Source organism: Neltuma alba, unplaced genomic scaffold (assembly GCF_004799145.2).
Source record: "Neltuma alba isolate B1F8T4 unplaced genomic scaffold, ASM479914v2 tig00012694_pilon, whole genome shotgun sequence".
Lineage (NCBI taxonomy): Eukaryota > Viridiplantae > Streptophyta > Magnoliopsida > Fabales > Fabaceae > Neltuma > Neltuma alba.
This window is the reverse complement of record NW_021637121.1, coordinates 319,564-341,444: the sequence shown is the minus strand read 5'-3', so window position 1 is coordinate 341,444 and position 21,881 is coordinate 319,564. Positions and strand designations below refer to the sequence as shown.

The 21,881-nt window shown below is 35.0% G+C and overlaps 1 protein-coding gene and 2 pseudogenes across 1 annotated transcript; 1 reads left to right on the top strand and 2 right to left on the bottom strand.

The window, feature by feature from the left end:
- Positions 1 to 6,091: 6,091 nt before the first annotated feature.
- On the bottom strand, positions 6,092 to 10,116 carry LOC114729947 (rust resistance kinase Lr10-like; annotated as a pseudogene).
- A 6,818-nt stretch (positions 10,117 to 16,934) lies between these two features.
- LOC114729946 (rust resistance kinase Lr10-like) lies at positions 16,935 to 19,712 on the top strand (annotated as a pseudogene).
- Positions 19,713 to 20,720: 1,008 nt separating this feature from the next.
- On the bottom strand, positions 20,721 to 21,881 carry LOC114729945 (rust resistance kinase Lr10-like; the record flags this gene model as incomplete). Its single annotated transcript, XM_028916970.1, has 1 exon — positions 20,721 to 21,881. A coding segment is annotated over one exon (1,161 nt), but the record flags the coding sequence as incomplete, so codon positions are not given.

The window sequence follows — 21,881 nt, the reverse complement described above, 5'->3', positions numbered from 1 at the left end:
ATTGCGAAGTAAATTATTTATGTGTAAAATTCTCTTAAAAAATTAATTGTGATTTAGGACAAATCTAAAACAATTTTTCTTAATATTTATAAAATGGCTAACTATAAATTATACTACCTTTGGTTTTTAATATAAGAGTTAGTTGACTAATCTTAGCAGATTAAGAAAACTAGTTAAGTTAATTATTTGAAAGAAATAGGTATTACCTTTCTTAAAATATTTTTGATAATTAAATACATTGGTTAGAACTATCTTTAAAAAATAATAAATAAATATGAGAGATAAAACAAAAAATAGAAAGATGATGATACCATCACACCATGGAGAAAAGTCTATGGATATTTATATTTAGAAGTGGAAGTAATATAATATACGTCTCTCCAAATGAAATTGACGCAGGAAGCTTCACCGAAGCCAGTGTCCGTCATATTGTTCATTGACTTGGTCCGCTCTTTGCAGCGAAACCAAAATGAGAAATGGAAAGATGAAGATACCATCACACCATGGAGAAAAGTCTATGGCCTCCCAAGTTGTGTCGTGTTTGTCACTCTCCATTGACTTGGGCAAAGCCAAAATGAAAAATGGAGAAGTGAATTAATTATCTCATTCCAAAAACATCCCTCGCTCCAATAATTTAATTTTGATGTTGACTCACACAAGATGACAAGACCCATTTTACACCCTCTCAACCATAGAAACTGTGATTAGGGGAGATATTCATGATAATTAAATTCATATTGCAAAGTAAATTATTTATGTGTAAAATTCTCTTAAAAAATTAATTGTGATTTAGGACAAATCTAAAACAATTTTTCTTAATATTTATAAAATGGCTAACTATAAATTATACTAACTTTGGTTTTTAATATAAAAATTAGTTGACTAATTTGAGCATATTAAGAAAACTAGTTAAGCTAATTATTTGAAAGAAATAGTTGTTACCTTTTTTAAAAATATTTTTGATAATCAAATATATTGGTTAGAAATATCTTTAAAAAATAATAAATAAATATGAGAGATAAAGTAAATTAGGTCTTTTTTTTTTTGCCAATAAAGTAAATTAGGTCTTATATTCATAACTAAAATAAAAATTAAATAAGTTTGTATATTAAGGGCACGAAGTAGTGGATTAGACGCTTAAGCACAAGGTCTTTACTGGGCCCTCTCAACCCACAGGGCCGAAACAAGTGGGAGTGTTTCTTTTTTTGTGGTACAAAGTGGAAGTGTTCAAAGTTAGAGATTATTCAGGTGAGAAATGAGTCCAAAATATAGTGCACTTACAGTGAAAGACGAAACACACCGATCCTCGTTAAAGAAGTCCAGAACATGGTGTGTGTGTGTGTGTGTAGGCCCAGGTCTATCATTAATCATTACATACCAAATCCAACGTGGATGAATATGACAAATACAATTCCATTTCTACAAAGAGGAGTTGGGTTTAGTAGAGGGAATTAATCTCTCACACGCAATGTGAATGAATTAAGATTCAAATTCTTATTAGAAGAGATGATCATATTTAGTATCCAATAATATTTAAAATAAAATTGCCTCTCCTTTGACATTTTGTTGGAAGCTTCAAGTGCTATATTATTGCAATTCTACTTGACATCTATTATTAATAATAAATGTCGTTACTTTTTTTAAGCTTAAAGTACAAGAGACCTTGGCATTTTTTAGAAAAAGTCTTAAAGATACAAATTAAACATTTCATTAAATTTTGGACATGGTTTTATAAAATATCATTATTTGAAAGGCAATCATGTAAATATAATATGCAAGTTAAGACGTAAGTCAAACTTTACAAATTAAAAATTTGAAAACCAAAAAAAAAAAACACTGTGCAGCTGTTGAGTGAGCTTTTTAATTTAAACTTGTAGAACTTGAGACTTGTGACTCTTAAAACTTCACAGTATGGGTGGACCAAAATTTTAATCCTTACAAAAAGAGATTACCATATTTAGTATCCAACAATACTTGAAATAAAATTGCCTCTTCTCTAACATTTTGTTAGAAGCTTCAAGTGCTATGTTATTGCAAGTCTACTTGACATCTATTATTAATAATAAATGTCATTAATTTATTTAAGCTTAAAGTACAAGAGACCTTCACATTTTTCAGAATAAGTCTTAGAGATACAAATTAAACATTTCATTAAATTTTAGACATGGTTTTATAAAATATCATTATTTGAGAGGCAATGACGTAAATATAATATGCAAGTTAAGACAGGACAGCATACCAATAAGTACTCAATATGGGGGTCCTGAAACCCAAGAAATGCTTATCTAATTAAAGGCCCAACCAGCCCTCCAAATTGTTTAAAGAATTTATAGTTTCAAAATACTTACATGGAGGAGGACATAGATTATTGCTTAGATAATGATATGGACAATTACAAATACAAAGTTTGAAGTGACATGTGATAGGCCACCTTCAAAGCCACTATGGCATGATTAGTGAGCCCAACAAGAGTTCAAGATGATGTACAAAGTCCATATAGAGTCCAGATTAAAGAATTCACTTAAAGCCTTGGACAAGGATCATAAGTAATGTCCAAAAACATTCAAAAAGCATCTAGAAGGCGTCCTTATACATTAATTATGATTTTATATCATTTTTAGGAAGTTTCTATTTTTATTTACTTTGAATAAGGCCTTTTGGTTAACGATCATTCTAGAAGCTTTGTTTTGATTTAGTTTCCTATTTTTTAGATAGTAGACTTGTTTTTGAAATTTAAGTAATTTTCTTTTCTCTTTATATAATAAATGGTGCCTCCTATAGTCAAATAATCATCAATGAGGCATCATCTTAGCATTTATATCCTAGGATTGTGTGATATAAAGAATGGATACGGATCGGCTAGAAACAAGTTAAGAAACTAGACGAACGATCGAAGGTAGGACCTTAAGAGAACCTGTCTCTTACAACCCTAGCCATGGAGACACCACAAGGATAATCAGTCCTTGATATAGTCAAGTATTCCCACGAGAATACGAGGCGGCAAGTAAAACTCACTCAAGAGAAATAAAATTCTCTAAAATTCATTCATTCAAATATGATCCCCAATTACAAAAAACGTAGCCTTACATAGGCAGCAAAAGAACAATCTAGAATAAAAAAACCCTAGGTCATAAATACCATAAATGTGCCTTAATGATGATTGACTATCTTGGTTGGCACCAATTAAGGCTAAAGGAAATAGGAAATTACCTTTTCTTGAAGAAAAAGGTTGCTACCTAAAAATAGGAAACTAACTTAAAATATTCTTATGCAATCTTTGACCAAAAGGCCTTATTTAATGCAAATAAAAATGGAAACTTAAAAAAACGAAATTAAACCATAACTAATACATAAAGATGCCTTCTTGATGCTTCTTGAATATTCTTGGACGTCACTTATGCTCCTCCTCCAAGGCACATGCTTGTCACATGGTATTTTGAGTGAATTCTTCAATCTGGACTACACATGGGCCTTGTACATCATCTTGTTTGGCTTCTAGCAATGTAATCACCATGTTTGGACCCTTGATGGGTTGATTGAGGGATGCTTCTTCCAAATAAATGGGCTCTAACTCTTTAAGATCTTTTATCAAACAATTCAGCGCCTCTTTCATAGATTTGGTCCTTGCTCTTATCATTGGGCCTGCAATGCCTTGTAATGGGTCTTTTAGAATATTGGACTTCCATCTTTTAGCTTGGGCTCCACACTCTGTGTTTTGGTCTTCCTTTGATACTTGATCATGCCATGCTCCTCTATCATTGTGATTCTAGAGTGTTCTATAGTTACCTATAATATAGGCTACGTTTTTGTATTTTGAGAAAGATGATTTGAATGATTAATAATATGAGAATTTTATTTGTTTTTGTGTGAGCCTTACTTGCATCCTCGTATTCTACTAAGAATACTTGACAGTATCAAGGAATTGATCAACTTTATAATGTCTTCATGACTAGGGCTGTAAGAGACATGTTCTTTTAAGGTCCTACCTCGATCATCCGTCCAATTCATCATGTTTGGAGTTACAAGAGGCAAGTTCTTTTGGGGTATCATTCCGTTCCTATACTTGAATCTAGCCGGTCCGTATGTTCCCCTCATATCAAGACCAAAGTTAGACTTTACAAGTTAAAATTTTGAAAAACCAAAAAAAAAAACAATGTGTAGCGGTCGAGTGAGCTTTTTAATATTAAACTTGTAGAACTTGAGACTTCATACACTTAAAACTTTATAATGTGTGTGAACCAATACTCGAATCCTTACTAGAAGAGATGACCACATTTAGTGTCCAATAATGCCTGAAATAAAATTACCTCTCCTTTAACATTTTAGTAGAAGCTTCAAATGCTATATTATTGCAATTCTACTTGAAATCTATTATTAATAATAAATGTCATTAATTTATTTAGGCTTAAAGTACAAGAGACCCTCACATTTTTTAGAATAAGTCTTAGGGATACAAATTAAACATTTCATTAAATTTTCGATATGGTTTTATAAAATATCATTATTTGAAAGGCAATGATGTAAATATAATATGCAAGTTAAGAGCAAAGTCGCACTTTACAAGTTAAAAATTTGAAAACCCAAAGGAAAAAAAAAAAAAAACACTATGCAGCGGTCAAGTGAGATTTTTAATATTGAACTTGGAGAACTTGAGACTTGTGACTCTTAAAACTTCACATTAATAGCATGTTTAGAATAGTTTATAAGTAACTTTTCAATAATAATTTACAGAATATAAGATAAATATATAAGATGAGTTTTCTCTTGACTTACATGAAACATATTTATAAGCGTTTTTAAATGCTTTCACAAACAAGCCCAACATCATCTCCAGCAGAGCCTGAACTAATATGAGGTTTTTATTTGGTGCTCATCACAACAATGAGCACCATGTGTTCATTATTACAATATAATTTAGATCATTCAAAATTTGATATGAATAGTTCAAATTTAAAATTTTTAATATCCAATATTTTGAATAATAAATTTATTTTTTTTAAAAAGTGTTACTCATAAGATTATCTTTATTTTAAATTCTGTATTTACTAAAATAAAAATTAATTAAAATATATAAAAATTTAAATTTAATCTAGAACATCCAAAATCAATTTGGATAGTCTAAATAATGATGAACACTCATGCTCATCACAATGATGAGCATGGACTGCGCTCCACCTCCAAATTCACAAATAAAACTGCTAATTTTATATAAACTACTAAAGTAAAATGTTAATAATTTGTTAATATAAAAATTATATCTTAATAAAAATATGTTATTTGACAATATTTTCATTTAAAACTTGTTTTAGAGGATAATAACATGTGATTGAGATCTTTTGTTTAAGATCACATACTCAGTAGCTCAAAAAAAGTTAACCAAAAGGGTTAGAAGAGAAACAAACTACGTTGACGTCACAAATTAAGGAATTTGATAAAGAGAAATGCGTTTCAACACTTGTTCTTTGCCAAACAAGACGCCTTAAAGGACATTTATATCTGATTTTACTGATAAATGATACTACCTCTGATCCTAATTATAAGAGCCAGTTGACTAATTTGAGGAGATTAAGGAAGTAAGTTGAGTTAGTTATTTGTCCTAAATAGGTATTGTCTTTCTTAAAATATCTTTGCTAATCAAGTGTATTGACTAGAACTATCATTGTTAGAAGGGTTACTTTGGAAAAAGAAATGTATAAATATGAGAGATAAGATGGATTGGGGTCTTATATTTAAGATCAAAATAAAAATCAGATAGGGTCTTATATTAAGGACTGGAGTAGTATAATACGAGGTTGTACCAATTTTCTCGAAAACATGCCATAAAGGACAAGCGCTTCTGTCTACAATTTATCCCACATATCAAATAAAAACGGAAGCCTAATATCAACTTCTTATGCTAATAAAACACCCTCCCAAGCTTCTTATTCATTTTTGCGGTCTCTGATACAAAAGCAAAGATAATTGTTAGAAGCATCACTTGTCTCAACAAAAATTAATATATATCAGGATCAGTACGTCAGTGGTGTCCAACATAAATTTACTACGCTATATATATCTCATATCCTAATTAAACATGCTTCTAAGCATAAACTTACTCGTTGAATCTGAAAGATTTTGTTGGTAAATTTAGTGCATATCGATGAGACTTCTGAGGCAATTTTGAGTCTTTCTCCTCTGCCTCTGGCATATCTACAATTTCGTCCCTTGAGGAACATTCTTCAGGCTTGGATGATGTGATCGTTGAACTTGAATTATTATCATCATCATCAACTGCAGGCAAATCGTGCGGATAAGAATAAGGCTTTTGAGGCAATTCTAGGTCTTGCTCCTCTCCGTCAAGCATCTCCACAACTTTGTTCATTGAAGGAAGATCACTAGGCTTGGTTTGAATGCACCACAACCCAATGATCATCATTTTCCTGGCCACTTTCATATCTTCCTCTATTGCATTTTCTATGTTGATTTCATTTCCTTTGTTTAGTTGATCATATATCCAAAAGGGAAAGTAAGATTGACTTAAATGTTCAGCCAGCACATTCAAATTCTTCCTTCTCCCAGCAATGTCCATCAATAGCTTTCCAAAACTATAGACATCGACTTTATGAGAGATTCCACCCACATTCATATAGAATAGTACGGGAGTTATGTATCCTACAGTTAGAGATACGACACTATAATTTGTAGGATAGGGTCTAGCAAGGCCAAAATCAGAAATTTTTTGGGGTGAAGTGGTCATCAAGAAGAATATTGTGTGGTTTTGTATCAAAATGCAAAATTTTCATGTTGCATCCTTTATGTAGATAGTTAATACCACAAGCTATGTATCTTATAGTCCCCCTTACTAGTGGTAGAGATACGACACTATAATTTGTAAGATAGGATCTAGCAAGGCCAAAATCATAAATTTTTAGGGTGAAGTGGTCATCGGGAAGAATGTTGTGTGGTTTTGTATCAAAATGCGCAATTTGCATGTTGCATCCTTTATGTAGATAGTTAATACCACAAGCTACTCCAAGAGAAATGACATACAATAATTGATGAAGATTCAAGGATTGCTCATTGTCATTAGGTTTAGAGAATATGTATTTGTCAAGAGAATTATTCTCCATGAACTCATATACAAGAGCACGCTTTGATCTTTCACACAGTAACCAATGGGTTGCACCACATTAACGTGGTGGATTCTACCAAGTGTTGCAACTTCATTGATGAAGTCTAGTCCATTACTTGTGGCCTTATTATCCAACATTTTGACAGCCACATCACGACCACTTCTAAGTTGTCCTTTGAACACAGCCATAGCCTCCTTCCCAAGTCTTACGTTAAACCCTTTTGTCATTTTCTTGATTTCTTTATAGGAGTACCTTATAGGCATGATGCTGTTGTGGATTTGCAGAAATTTTTCAATGTTGACGTACACTGATAGATGTCTTCGTTGCCATTTATAGATTGGTAGGTCAATGACAATTGCAAAGCCCAAAGCTCCTCCACAAAGGCAAAGACGAACTGCTCGCAAAAATTTGAAAGAGAGGGGAAAAAAAAAAGACAGAATAATTAGAATGTGCTGGCTGCCTGGCGCTCTATCTCGAACTAACATGTCATTTTTATTGTTCGGTTCAAGCCAAGGAATTACCTAACAAAATGATGGCGGATAGCATAATTACTGCGAGGCAAAGAAAGTGAGAGGTGATGTCAATTTATATCTTGAGAGAATAGAAGGGAAATTGTAAATAAAATTATTTAAATTTAGGATGACAAAATTTTAGAGATACAAATTGTTATTTACAGCGCACAGTTTAAGATTTTAAATTAAAGCTATGCATATCAAGAAGCTTAAAAATTTTAACATTTGCTTGAAGACAAATTTGGCCATAGGATTATTTTTACGATATACATAAAGAATGAAATTTTCAGGTTATAAAATTTTTAAAAAAATTTTAAACAATAAAATTTCATCTGACACTCCAATTTAAATATTTTATTTTCAAGAATGCTATTAGATGAATATATATTTTACAAAATTCAAAAATGCGTCGTACTAAAAATGTTACAAGTTCCCACAATGTTCCTTACCTCCTACCAGACGGTACGCAAATACATAGCGAGCTACAAAGTCCTCTGATAATAAAACAACTGTGTTAGTAATAAATAATATGGGGTATTTCTACTAATTATAAATAATTTGAATATAGGGTGAAATGTTTTACCAATGGCGGACTTTATCAATCCTTGATTAACTTATTATGATGCAAACCGATTTTCAAAAGACTCGATCCCAACACTATTCAAAACTCAAATTGGCAAGTTCACTCCTGATGATACATGTAAATGAATCAGATTAGTGTTTATGGGGGCTTGGATTATGAGGATGACACTTATAGCAAATTATTTTTAGCTTAGAAGGTATGAACGGGACAAGAGTGAAGATATGTGGATAAAGAAAAATGATAGCAAGGGGTGTGGGTTAATTTTGTAAAGCCGCTCTCTCTCTCTCTCTCCCCCGTGCATGTGCCTATAAAAATGATAGAGTCGGACGTATGAACATTTTAACAATGTCCATGAGAGACTCATTTGAACCCAATTCCGGAATCGAAGAATTTGCCTGATTTAAGTAAGGAAAAAGCAAGAGTAATGAAGCTACAGTTAAGGGTTAATAGTAAGAATTTAAGGCCTTGCCTACTAAATGGCGTAGACGCTGGATTTCATCAAAGTTTGATATTCCTTTCCACCAAAAAAGTTCAAAGCCATAAAGAAGCATATTGTGGATGTCTGTGTAGGACCAAGAGTGGTTGTTCTTCGGAGCAGGTGCTGACGTCATATATACATCAGTTCTACACCACAATCATCATCTAACCCCAGATCACTGAGAGTTTTGCTGCCAACATTCACATACGAATACGAAGAAGAAGAAGAAGCTACAGAGCCATTTGAAGTTTTGAAGCATGGGGCTGTGTCAACAAGCACAGGGGAATGCACTGGGTTTCCGCACCTTACAAATATCATAGTGTTTGTCAGTTGATTCGGTTCAATTTCCACATAAATACCATCGAAAATGGATGGAATAATGGTGGGGTTATATGGATCATCCCAATAGCTGAAGTTTAAGTCTGTTAAAGAATAGCCAGGCAAGGAAGTGTGATCCGACTCTACCACATGAATATCCCTCACTCGGATCGTACTATTCTCATAATGGACACATTATACCTCCCAGATTTCAAACGCATTAATTATTGGTTCTGCTCGCAAGATAGCTCGTAAATGGGGGCACCACACCCCTTCGGAGAGTCTTCTAGCCGGAAAGGGCTCCTAACATTAACATCTCATCATAAACTAGAACACTTCTGGTCTCTTTCTGATGCCTTGCATGATTCGTAGGATTCCATTATCAGAAACAACGCCACCAGTAATTGTGTTGCTGAGCAACACATGCTTCTTACATTCAAGCTTGCTCGACAATTATATATTTCATAGATTCAAAATTTGCCTGCAGGATTTCTTCTGACGTACTTGCATAATTATATATTGAAGAGAGGACAATAAACTATATAAACTAAAGATCCACAACCATATACCTTATCTTCAGGCAGTTGCAGACTTGGGTCCACTGTCAATGATTTATCTGAATCATGCAGGTACGTCATGTGAGGAGATCAGGAACATTAGACGTTTAGTTGCATCAATTTTTAATTAGTTCCTATAACTCATGTTTCTGAGAAATTTTTGTGTGCACTGGGAGCACTATGTGTCATTTGTGATCTCTCCAATTAGATAAAATCAACTCAGATAAATTCAGCCTCAAATGACGTCACTAGTTAGAGAAATAAAAAGTCCTGGTTCCCACAAAAATTTATATTTAATAATTTCTCTCTCCTGTCAATTCATTGCCCCTCTCTTCCTTCCATTTTTACTTCCAACAATACCCCTCATTTCTCTTCCATCCAAAAAAGCCAAATCCCTCGGCTGTTAGAAAACCACGCTAAAGAGCCTTCGTCCTTTTTCATTCCACCAAGACACCAAGACAACAATGTGCTTCCCCGCAATATATTAATTATTATATTAAACAGAACCTGGGTAGAAGGGGTCGAAGTGTTCCACCGAATCACACCAGAATGGCATGACCAGCACATGGGAAATCTGATAGTGAAAAAGAAAGAACTCATCAGAAGATTGGAAGGTGTCGATAAAAAAAGATTAATGTTTGACCATCCAGGACTTACAAGGCTCGAAAAGAAACTGTGGGGTCAATATCACAAAATAACATTGCAGGAGGAATTACAATGGTACCAAAGGTCAAGATGTAAATGGCTACAATGGGGAGACAGAAACACCCGGTTTTTCCATGCTGCCACTATACTCCGACGGAGGAGACAAAGAATAGACGCCCTGAAGAACAACAACGGAGAATGGGTTGAAGAGCCAGAGATTTTAAAGCAGATGGCGTGTGACTTCTATAAGACCCTATACACCAAAGATGCAAATATTCAATCTTCATCCGGCTGGTATGCAAATTTCCCCTCCCTAGCCAATCATGAGATAGAATGGCTGCAAAGACCAGTGGACTCCAATGAGATCAAAAACGCTGCTTTTGATATGGGAGCTTTTAAAGCCCCTGGGCCGGATGGACTCAATGCACACTTTTTTCAAACACACTGGAATCTGGTGGGAGGAAAAATATGTGAATTAGTCAAGAGCTTCTTCAGAGAACAAGCAAGAGTGAAGGACGTTAATCAGACTCGTATTGTCTTGATCCCCAAAGGCGATAATCCAGTGCACCTAAAAGACTTCAGGCCGATCTCCCTCTGTAATGTTAGCTTCAAAATCCTCACAAAACTTCTTGCCACCCGCTTCAAGAGGGTGATGGATAAATTGGTGAGCCAAGAACAGTGTAGCTTCATATCAGGGCGATCTAGTAGTGATAACGTTATTATAGCTCAAGAAGCCATCCATACCATGAGAACTAGGAGAAGCAAGAAGGGATTAGTGGCGGTGAAAGTGGATATGGAGAAAGCTTATGACAGATTGGACTGGGATTTTATCAAAGACACCTTGGTTTGTATTGGTCTCCCGGGGATTTTGGTGGAAATCATTATGTCATGCATCTCAACAGCTTCTATGAAGATTCTTTGGAATGGGGAGGAAAGCGCTGAATTCAAGCCATCAAGAGGTCTAAGGCAAGGGGATCCACTCAGTCCATACATTTTTGTTCTTGCCATGGAAAGACTTGGACAACTAATTAAGTCAAAATGTGAGGAAAGAAGATGGAAACCGTTGAGATTCAAACGTACAGGACCATGTGTCTCTCATCTGTTTTTTGCGGATGACCTTATACTCTTTGCTGAAGCCTCGACAGATCAAATGATGGTAATAAAGCACGTCATGGAGAGCTTCTGCCTTGCTTCAGGACACCGTGTGAATCTGGAAAAATCAAAAATGTTGTGTTCTCGTGATGTCAACCACAACAGGGCCCTGGAACTGAGCCAAATCTTGGGCATTAGGCTCACAGCGGATTTGGGAAAGTACCTAGGAGTTCCTCTGATACATAGCAAGTTCACTAAACGGCTTTTCTCACCTATTACCCAAAAGGTGCAAAAGAAACTCTCATCTTGGAAAAGCCGGTATCTAAGCTATGCGGGGAGGTTAGTTCTCATAAAGGCGGTGCTGAATGCCATTCCTAGCTACCAGATGCAGACACAGCTCCTCCCGAAAGGTGTGATAGGGGACATAGAAAAGGCAAGTAGGAGATTCTTGTGGAGTCAGGATACAGGAAACAGGCGAAGCCATTTGGTCTCATGGGACACGATCACTGAAAAGAAGAAGAGTGGGGGACTGGGTTTCAAGAACCTACGCCAACAAAACGAAGCGTTTATCATGAAGTTGTGCTGGAGCTTAATCACCAAAAGAGATGCCCTTTGGACCCGGGTCCTCAGAAGCAAATATAGCTGCGGGAATGATGAAGTCCCCGGAGTTTACTATAAGAGAGTAGCCTCGATTACCTGGAGGTCCATAGTTAAGGTGTGGGAAAAATTTATTCAAGGCGTGGGGAAGAAAATTAACAGTGGAAGTAATACTGACTTTTGGTGGGACTTATGGACCCCATTGGATCGCCCCCTCATAGCATATACAAATGGGTGTTCGGGTTTGGATATCAGAGCAAAAGTAAAGGACTTTACCCTCGAAAACGATACCTGGGCGGTGCATAAGTGGCAGGGAGTACTACCGGCTAGTATCATATCGATCCTCCTGCGTATTAAACCACCCTCAAACAATTCCAAGGATGTGTTCATATGGAGACCTGCTACGGATGGGAGTTTTTCTGTCAAGTCAGCGTATGGATTTATAAGTCAGAGGCAGATGTCGTGGAGGGATCGTTGGTGGTCTAAACTCTGGAAGTGCCGTGTATCAGAAAGAGTAAAATTCTTCTTATGGCAAGTTTCTCATGAGAGAATAGCCACTAACTCATTCAGAGCTCAACGAGGGATCTCAAACACATCAACTTGTCCTTTTAATTGCCAAAGTGAGGAGAGCGTTATACATGTTTTGAGGGACTGTGAGAGAGCGAAAAACTTCTGGCTATCTTTAATTCAACCTAATTTTGTTTCTAGATTTTATGCTCTTAACTTGCAGGAATGGCTTTCTTGGAATGCTACACAAGATCCAGCTAACGTGAAATTCTCAAAGTGGGATTGGCTTCAAGTGTTCATGCTTGGATGCTGGTTCCTCTGGACTTCCAGGTGCGCGTATGTCTTCGAGGGCAAAACAAAGAACACCAGGGAACTGATCCAGAGGTGCACATATCACTTGATGGAAGGCGTGATAAATCAGCAATTTAAACATGACATTTTCAATGTATCCTCTAAAGCGGAAACCAGATGGACCCCACCTCCAATAGACGCCATTAGACTAGATGTGGATGGCTCTGTATGGGAACATCAGGCTGCTGCTTGCGGGGGAGTGATTAGAGATCATGAAGGGAGTTGGCTCATGGGTTTTCAACGTAACCTGGGCTGCTGCTCTGTTACGGAAGCCGAACTAATGGCTATCCAAACGGGCTTACGAACGTGCCAGCAGATGGGATTTTCCAGGGTTATGCTTTACACGGACTCATTAGAAGCTTTCAACCTACTGATGCGAAACCATGTTGAAGAACATCCTTTGAGAAACCTCATCACAGATACACGAGAGCTGATCTATGGGAATTAGTTCTTAGAAATGCACCATACTGGTAGAGAAATTATTAAGTGTGCTGATTTTCTAGCTAGGACAGGACACCATGACTCCTTTGATACGATATTACTACAAGATGTGCCGGCGGGATGCGCGAGGATAGTGTCTGACGACCAGCTTAGTGTCGAAGCTTGGAGCTAGTTGCTTCGTTTTCTGGGTTTTCTTGTTTCGTGTCTTGTATTCCTTTTAGTTTTTGTTGTTTTGTCTTCAAGCCTTGGCTTGTCTCTCTTTCCCAAAAAAAAAAAAAAGATAAAATCAACTCAGATAAATTCAGCCTCAAATGACGTCACTAGTTAGAGAAATAAAAAGTCATGGTTCCCACAAAAATTTATATTTAATAATTTCTCTCTCCTGTCAATTCATTGCCCCTCTCTTCCTTCCATTTTTACTTCCAACAATACCCCTAATTTCTCTTCCATCCAAAAAAGCCAAATCCCTCGGCTGTTAGAAAACCACGCTAAAGAGCCTTCGTCCTTTTTCATTCCACCAAGACACCAAGACAACAACGTGCTTCCCCGCAATATATTAATTATTATATTAAACATATTTATTTGCAACATTTATGTTAACTAATAAGTTAATGTTACAAAATAATAAATATATAGTTATATATTAAAAATTTATTCATAACTGATATACATTTAAATAAATTTCAGCGGTATTATAAAATTTAATTTAGTTCTCTTTAATTAATATATTTTCACATCTATTAAATTTTTTCACCTTAAACATTTATATGCATATGTATATTTAAATAAAGGAGAATACTTATGTCAAGTTCATTAGGTCCAGTTTGTCCATTTATCCAACCATATTTTGCCACATGTGTTATTTGGCCTCATCACCATTTAACCCCCACAATCCGTTTAATCCCCGTTAGTCTAGAAAAATTATTTTAAAAAAACAGTTAAAAAAGAAACCTGGGCATCGTTTGCGCGATCCAACAAAACAAGGAAGCGATGGCCGGTGAAGAGCACTAGCAGCAAAGGGCGCACAGAGATTTTGTGGGTAAGAAAGACCGCTGCACAAATGGTATTGCTTCTGCGAGATTCTTTTGTTTTGATTTCTCAAGGCTTCTTTGATTTTTGATTGGGAACAAAATTTTGCTGTTTAGATTTACGGGGAGATGAACATAGCGTCCATGCGAATGCCTTTCTACTCCTTGAAAGTGCTTGAAAATATCCAGCATCCCACTATCTTGATGGATCAACAATGCTCTAGGGTTTTTTGACGTTTTTTTTTAAAATAATTTTTCTAGACTAACGGGGATTAAACGGATTGTGGGGGTTAAATGGTGATGAGGCCAAATAACACATGTGGCAAAATATGGTTGGATAAATGGACAAACTGGACCTAATGAACTTGACATAAGTATTCTCCTTAAATAAATTGAAAAAATGGACCCAATGGATATATGCATATTGCATAAAAAATCACACATAACAAGATTTGATCGGATAAACCTAATTGTAAGTAAATTGAACTCATCGAAAAAAGTATAAGTAAATTGATGTAAGTTTTGTCTTTTGAAAAAAATACTATCTTCATTTTAAATGTAACAGCTATATAAGATATTCATTTTAAAACTAAATATAAGACTTAGTTTATTTTATCGGTCAAGTTTGTTATTTTCTTCCTTAAAATATTCTTATTTGTTATATATAGTAAGAAAATTTTCATGAACAGGTGATACGGTTATGATGCATATAATTTTTAAAAAAAATTGAAGAAAATTAATACATAATTGTTATAAATAATTAACACAACTAAATTTATTAATATTTATAAATTATTTATCTAACTTTTATATTAAAAGTCAGTTGTAAAAGTATGTGCATGTCACAATTCAATTAAAAATTGACAAGTTAGAAAATTTATCTAAATGTGACTTAAAATTTAAAAGAATTTGCAAAATTGCAATAACAATCAAAGTTTATTAAGTAATAAAATAGTTTTTTCCACTCAAAAAATTAATATATATAAACCTATGTATTTGTTATTTTATAACATTAACTTAGTCAGCATAAATTTTATAAATAAATATTCTTAATATATTGCTGGGAGGCGGAATGGGGTTTACTGATGATGGCAGGTTGATAGAAGAGGAAAAAGGGGCATTGTTGGAAGTGAAAATGAAAGGAAGAGAGAGGCATTAAATTGACGAGGAGAGAAAATTGTTAAATAAATGTTTCTGTGAGACCCACGACTTTTTATTTCTCTGACCATGATGGTATGTGAGATTGAATTTATCTGAGTTGGTTTCGTCTAATTAGAGAGATCACAAATGGCGTGGTGCTCCCAGCGTACAGAAGAATTTCTCCGTCATTACGGAATTGTAATTGCTACGTGTTTCTTACCTTAAACTCGAGTAAGTAGCGATTACAATTCCGTAATGACTTTTAAAGCCGAGTCCTCAGTTGTATATTTCATCCGATCAGAAATTTGCCTGAAGGAATGCTTCTGACGATGGCACTAGTTTTTATTGAAGTGAAGATCCTCAACCATTTATTTCTTATCATCATGACATTGGCATTTCTTCTGCCCGAATGGTTCTGATGCCAACACCTGAGCCCAGTTCAACGATTTATCTGGATTATGCAGGCATATCATGGGAGGGAATCAGTAAAATTAGACCCTTAGTCCTTGTACTTTGCATCAGTTTTCAATTTTGTCCCTATAACTTCAGAATTTGTAAAACGGTCCTTAGAATACAGCAAACAGCTTCTTAAAAAGGGTTAGATGTTACTCTGCTTATTTGACATAAGGGATTTGGTGGCTCCATAAAATTTTTTCAAATGCATAAGCTAGTTCGTCCATGTTCGCACCATCCGTCGTATCATTTCATTCATTTGAGTCTAGTTTTTGGTCTTTACTGCTCTATGCATAAGCTTATTGACCGTGTGAAATACCTTTTTGTACAAGTCTTTATTCGATGTTATTGTTCCTTCAATGCCTTTGGATTCCATCAATAGATTTTACAAATTACATGCACACATGTGTTTGAGTCAAGAACACCACAGCTAAATTACAGAGAGTGTATAAGATAGAGAAGTTATAACAACACTATAAGATAAATCTGACAGAAGTATCCTCTCATTATTTAATAATTTTTTTATTCACATTATAGAGAGTGTTAAGCAATGATATAACTAATGATTGCATTAAAAAATGATATAACTAATGAGAAGGGGGAGGGGGGAAAACAGAGAGAGAGAAATGCGCCAAGGCTCTGTTTTCCTGTTACAAAGACAGGGGGCTTCAGTGAATGCATGCGTAGTTATTAGCAAACAAAGCTACCATTTAACCCAAGTGATCGTGATGGCGTGGACCTTGTCAGTATATTATCGTCTCATTTTCCCACGCTTTCTTGTCAGGGACTTCTATATAATTTATAGTTAACTTCAAGGACTAACTTTGATAGGTTTTAAGGAATTTTGAAACTACAAGGACTAAATTTAAGGGGAAAAAAAACAAAAATCACTCATCTAGCTACTAGGAGAAAGCCAGAGGGTGGAGATGATGGGAACTTCAACGGTAAACTCCTTCTTTATCATTTGCTTGTTGCTAATAGCTGGGTTCTCAGAATCTATAGGAAGTTGAAGTAGCTGTCCAGAACCTGAAACAAAATGTGGAAACCTTGCTGTTCCATTTCCTTTCCGGATAATAGGACGCCAACCTAGAGAGTGTGGTTATCCTGGGTTTGGTTTACAATGTTCCTCCGCCAATTTGCTGTTCTTGAGCTACCTCCTTCAATCAAACTCAACGCCAAACACATTGATTACACTTCCAAACTGTTCAGCTCTATAATCCTCATGGTTGCCTCTCTCTGCATCTCCCTAGCGTCACTCTTCCTCCTCCTTCCCCTTTCCAGCTGCAAGCCAGCTTGTTTCTTGATGATGATGATGATGATGACTTCACCGTCTTCAATTGCTCGCAGCCGAAAAGCTCCAAGGATGTGAAATTAATCTCAACTTGCCAGCGCAGATCTACCTATCACGTATATGCCATTTCATCAAGTGCATACATCAGACAATTTCAGTTGCTGTCTTGCACCAATGTATTTAACATTTCATCCATCCCAGGGAAGATATTTAGAGATGATTACAGTCTTCATCTGAAGTGGTCTAATCCTATGTGTAAACATTGCGAATCATCGGGAAGAAGATGCGGGTTCAAGAATAGCAGCATTAGTAATGAAACTGCATGCTTTGAAATAGGTATGATCTGGTCTACTTTCTCAACAAATCCAAATGTCAGACCATACCATGGATTCATTCATATAATTGTCGCTTCTAATAGATATACAAATTCACATGAACATGGAAAGCATTAAAATTCTTATTAAGATGAGTCACGGGGAGCGGGGTGTAAGCTACCCCTTGGTGCTGCCCCCTACTTCCTTTTAATTTTGGGCTCTTCCCAAATTTTTCTTCTTGTTCTTTTTATCATTAAATTCTGTATAAAACGAGTGATATTTGATATTTTATGTATAAAAAATGGTTTAGTTTTTAATTTTTTATGATTTTTTTAAAGATTTAGCACTTCGAATGGTTCAATTTCTTTTTAACTTAGAGTGCTAAATCTTTTTTAAAAAAATCATAAAACATTAAAAACTAAATCATTTTCTGCAAATAAGATATCAAAATATGTAGAATCTAATGGTAAAAAAAAATCACAAAAAAGAATTTAGAAAAAGCTCCAAAATTAAGGGGCATCACCTAAGGAGCAGCTAACACCACTCTCTGAGTCATGTGGGCCTATGCTTTCTAAAAAATCTATGATATAAAGAAATATAATATTCCTCCGGTCCTTAATATAGGACCTATTTAACTATTTTGATTAAATTAAGAAAATTAGTTAAATTAAGTAATAATCATAAATATAACATATGTTTCCCAAAATACTCTCAGTTAAAAGTTCTTTTAAAAACTGACATTTAAAAAGAAAATTTAAATTATTTTATTAAAAATATAAAGGTAGAATTGATGTATGTGTGGAATTAATGAGTAATAAGTACTCACTCATTTTATAAAATATATAGGTGTATTATTAATGAGTAATAAGTATTATTGTGGTATTTAATTATTTAATAGGGGTAATATATGAAAGAATTGGTAAATATGAGAAATATGTCCTATATTTAGGATCAAGACTAACCTTCTAATTAGGTCCTATATTAAGGACAAGAGAAGTAATATATAAGTACTTGAGTGCATGTGCAAAGCTGACCAATATCATGCTAATTTATTTTATTTGCAGGTTCATCAAACAAGTTTTTAACCGAAGGTTAGCTCTCAAATCGAGCTTAGAATTTTCCAATGAAGTATAGTTTTTCCTGTTAAATTTGAGTTCTTATATGTGCAGGAGTCATTGTGGGCTCATTTCTTCTAGCAGCAATTATTGTTACAGTTCATTACTTCATCGATTCTTACAGATCATAGAAAGAAAGCCGGGAAATACTTGACAAGTTTATGAAAGATTACAAAGCACTTGAGCCCACCAGGTATTCTTATGCTGAAATTAAGAGAATTACCAATCAATTTAAAGAAAAGTTAGGAGAAGGATCTTTTGGTGCTGTGTTCGAAGGAAAAATTTCATCCCCATACAAAGTTGCAGTGAAAATTCTTTCTGATTCAGAAATAGGAAATGGTGAAGACTTCATCACTGAAGTTGGAACCATGGCCAAAATCCACCATGTCAACATCATTCACTTAGTCGGCTTTTGTGCTGATGGCTTTAGAAGAGCACTTGTTTATGAGTACTTACCAAATGGTTCGTTACAAAATTTCATAAATTCACTTGGCCAAAGGCAAAACTTTCCTGGTTGGAAAAAGTTACAAGAAATTGCTTCAGGCATAGCCAAAAGAATTGAGTATCTTCATCATGGTTGTGAGAAGCACATACTTCATCTTGACATAAAACCTTAAAATGTTCTATTAGATAGTGATTTCACTCCAAAAATATCTGATTTTGGGCTAGCCAAATTATGTTCTAAAAATCAAAGTATATTGTCAATAACTAATGCCATAGGTACTTTTGGCTATATGGCTCCCGAAGTATTCTCTCGAAACTTTGGAAATGTGCCTCACAGAGTCGATGTTTATAGTTATGGGATGCTTCTACTTCAAGTGACGGGGGGAAGAAGGATCACCAATGATGCAGAAGAAAATGCAGCCCGCATCTACTATCCTGAATGGATCTATAATATTCTAGAAGGAAGAGAAGTTATAAGAATTCATATTGAGGAAGAAGAGGATGCTATAATTGCCAAAAAAAAATTAGGAGTAGTGGGACTGTGGTGCATCCAATGGCATGCTGTGGATCGACCATCAATGCAGGTGGTGGTTCAAATGTTGGAAGGAGAAGGAGACAAATTACCAATACATCCTAATCCTTTTGACTCTGAAGGTCCTTCAACAAGTATAAGAGCCAGTGAGCCTGCTAGACTTGTGATGAAAGGTTTAGAAATAATCCATGAAGCAGAGTGAGAGTTAATAAATGTCAAATATTAATATTGGTTTTCCTTTTGATCAGTGATCGTGGTTCTGTCATTGTTTAAGTTTGTAATTTTAAGTCTTCAGTCACTCCAGTATATATAGAAAATGCAATATGTAAATATATGGAAGCCTTGTTAATTATTTATATGATCAATATTTATTTTCTTTTTGAGATGGAGATGCCAATACGCTAGGAACTCTTTGGTATTGACTTAAGGATCTTTGGATCGTGTTGCTTTTCTCTCTGTCTTTGTTTGAGTTTTCTGGTGCGTAATATTCTGAAAATTGGCATTTAGCAGTCAAATTCCCAAGAGAGCCCTCAATTCTAGACTATTTTTTTTTTCTCAAGTTAAGAATATGTAAAGTTCTATGAAGAAGATATTACATCTGATTTGAATCCTGATGTTTTGAGTTCAAATGCAGACCAACTATATCTATAGGCTGTATACTGTTTCATGACAGAGTGTAGTTCAACATTGATACTTGGGAGAGACTCCTGGCAACATTTCATTTGCAAAACTAAGTAGAATAGACTTGAAGTGCATGTTAGGATATTTATATGAGTATTTATTATTAGTTTAAATCTATTTAATATAGAATGGATGCTTCCAAACAATTTTGTATAATTCATTTAGGAATGCTTTAAAAGAGAATTTTACCCACTGGCAATATTTTTTGATCATTTTTACTTCATATAAAAACAGCAAGTGTTATCCAAAGAGACATAAATCTTGCCAGTGCCAAATAACTAAGAACAACAACATAGTGCATTATGTTAGAAAGCTTATGCAATGGGTCATTAATTATCTGTCTTGCTGAGATCTTAAGCCATTCTGCAATGTCCAATGGATAAGGAAAGTCAACTTGAAGGCCTAACACAGAAACAAACCATGCTGACCTGTCTACCCAAAAAAAAAAACTGTACTAATCTAACAAAAGGAAATATTCTGATTCATAATTGAGAACCTTACAGAAATGTCTGGAGAACTACAAACAATGCTATGATGATCTTTCATCTTCTTGAGCTGAAAATGATGTTGTATCTGTATAATTACTTACTGATAGATCAGAGGATGACATTATCGAATTTGAATGGTTACTAACATCCACATTCGGAATATCTTGTGGATAAAAATAAGGCTTTTGAGGCATTTCTAAGTCATGCTCCTCCCCCTCAAGCATCTTTGCAACTTTGTTCATTGAAGGACGATCATTTGGCCTAGTTTGGATGCACCATGGTCTCACAATCATCATTTTCCTTGCCAACTTCCTTTCTTCTTCTGTTGCATTTTCTATGTTAATTTCATTTCCTTCATTTAATTGATCATAAACCCAGAAGGGGAAGTAAAAATGACTTGACTGTGCAGCTGACACATTTGGATTCTTTCTTCTACCAGCAATGTCCATTAATAACTTCCCAAAACTATACACATCCGCTTTGTTAGAGATTCCACCCACGTTTCTATAGAAAAGTTCAGGGGCCATGTATCCTATCGTACCTCTTATAGTTGTGAGTGACACAATGCTATCACTAGTAGGGTAGAGTTTAGCAAGGCCAAAATCAGAAACCTTAGGGATGAAGTTGTCATCAAGAAGGATGTTGTGTGGCTTTATATCAAAATGCAGAATTTGCATGTTGCAACCTTTGTGAAGATATTCAATACCATGAGCTACTATAACAGAAATGGCATACAATTGATGAAGATCGAAGGATTGCTCATTATCGTGTTTAGAGAAAATGTATTTGTCGAGAGATCCATTTTGCCTGAACTCATATATAAGAGCACGTTTCAATCCCTCAACACAGTAACCAATGAGTTGCACAACATTCATATGGTGGATTATACCAAGTGTAGCAACTTCATTTATGAATTCTTGATTATCAGCTTTGGCCTTATCCACCATCTTGACAGCTACCTCACGACCACTTTGAAGTTGGCCTTTGAACACAAAGCCATAACCTCCTTTCTGAAGTTTGATTTTAAACCCTTTTGTCATCTTCTTGATTTCTCCATAGGAGTATCTTATAGGCATGATATTGTTGTCACTTTGCAAAAATTCTTCAATGTTGTCATACATTGATAAATGTCTCCGCAGACATTTATAGATCAAAAGGGCAATGACAAATGGAGTCCCCAGAACAATTTTACCAAGAGTATG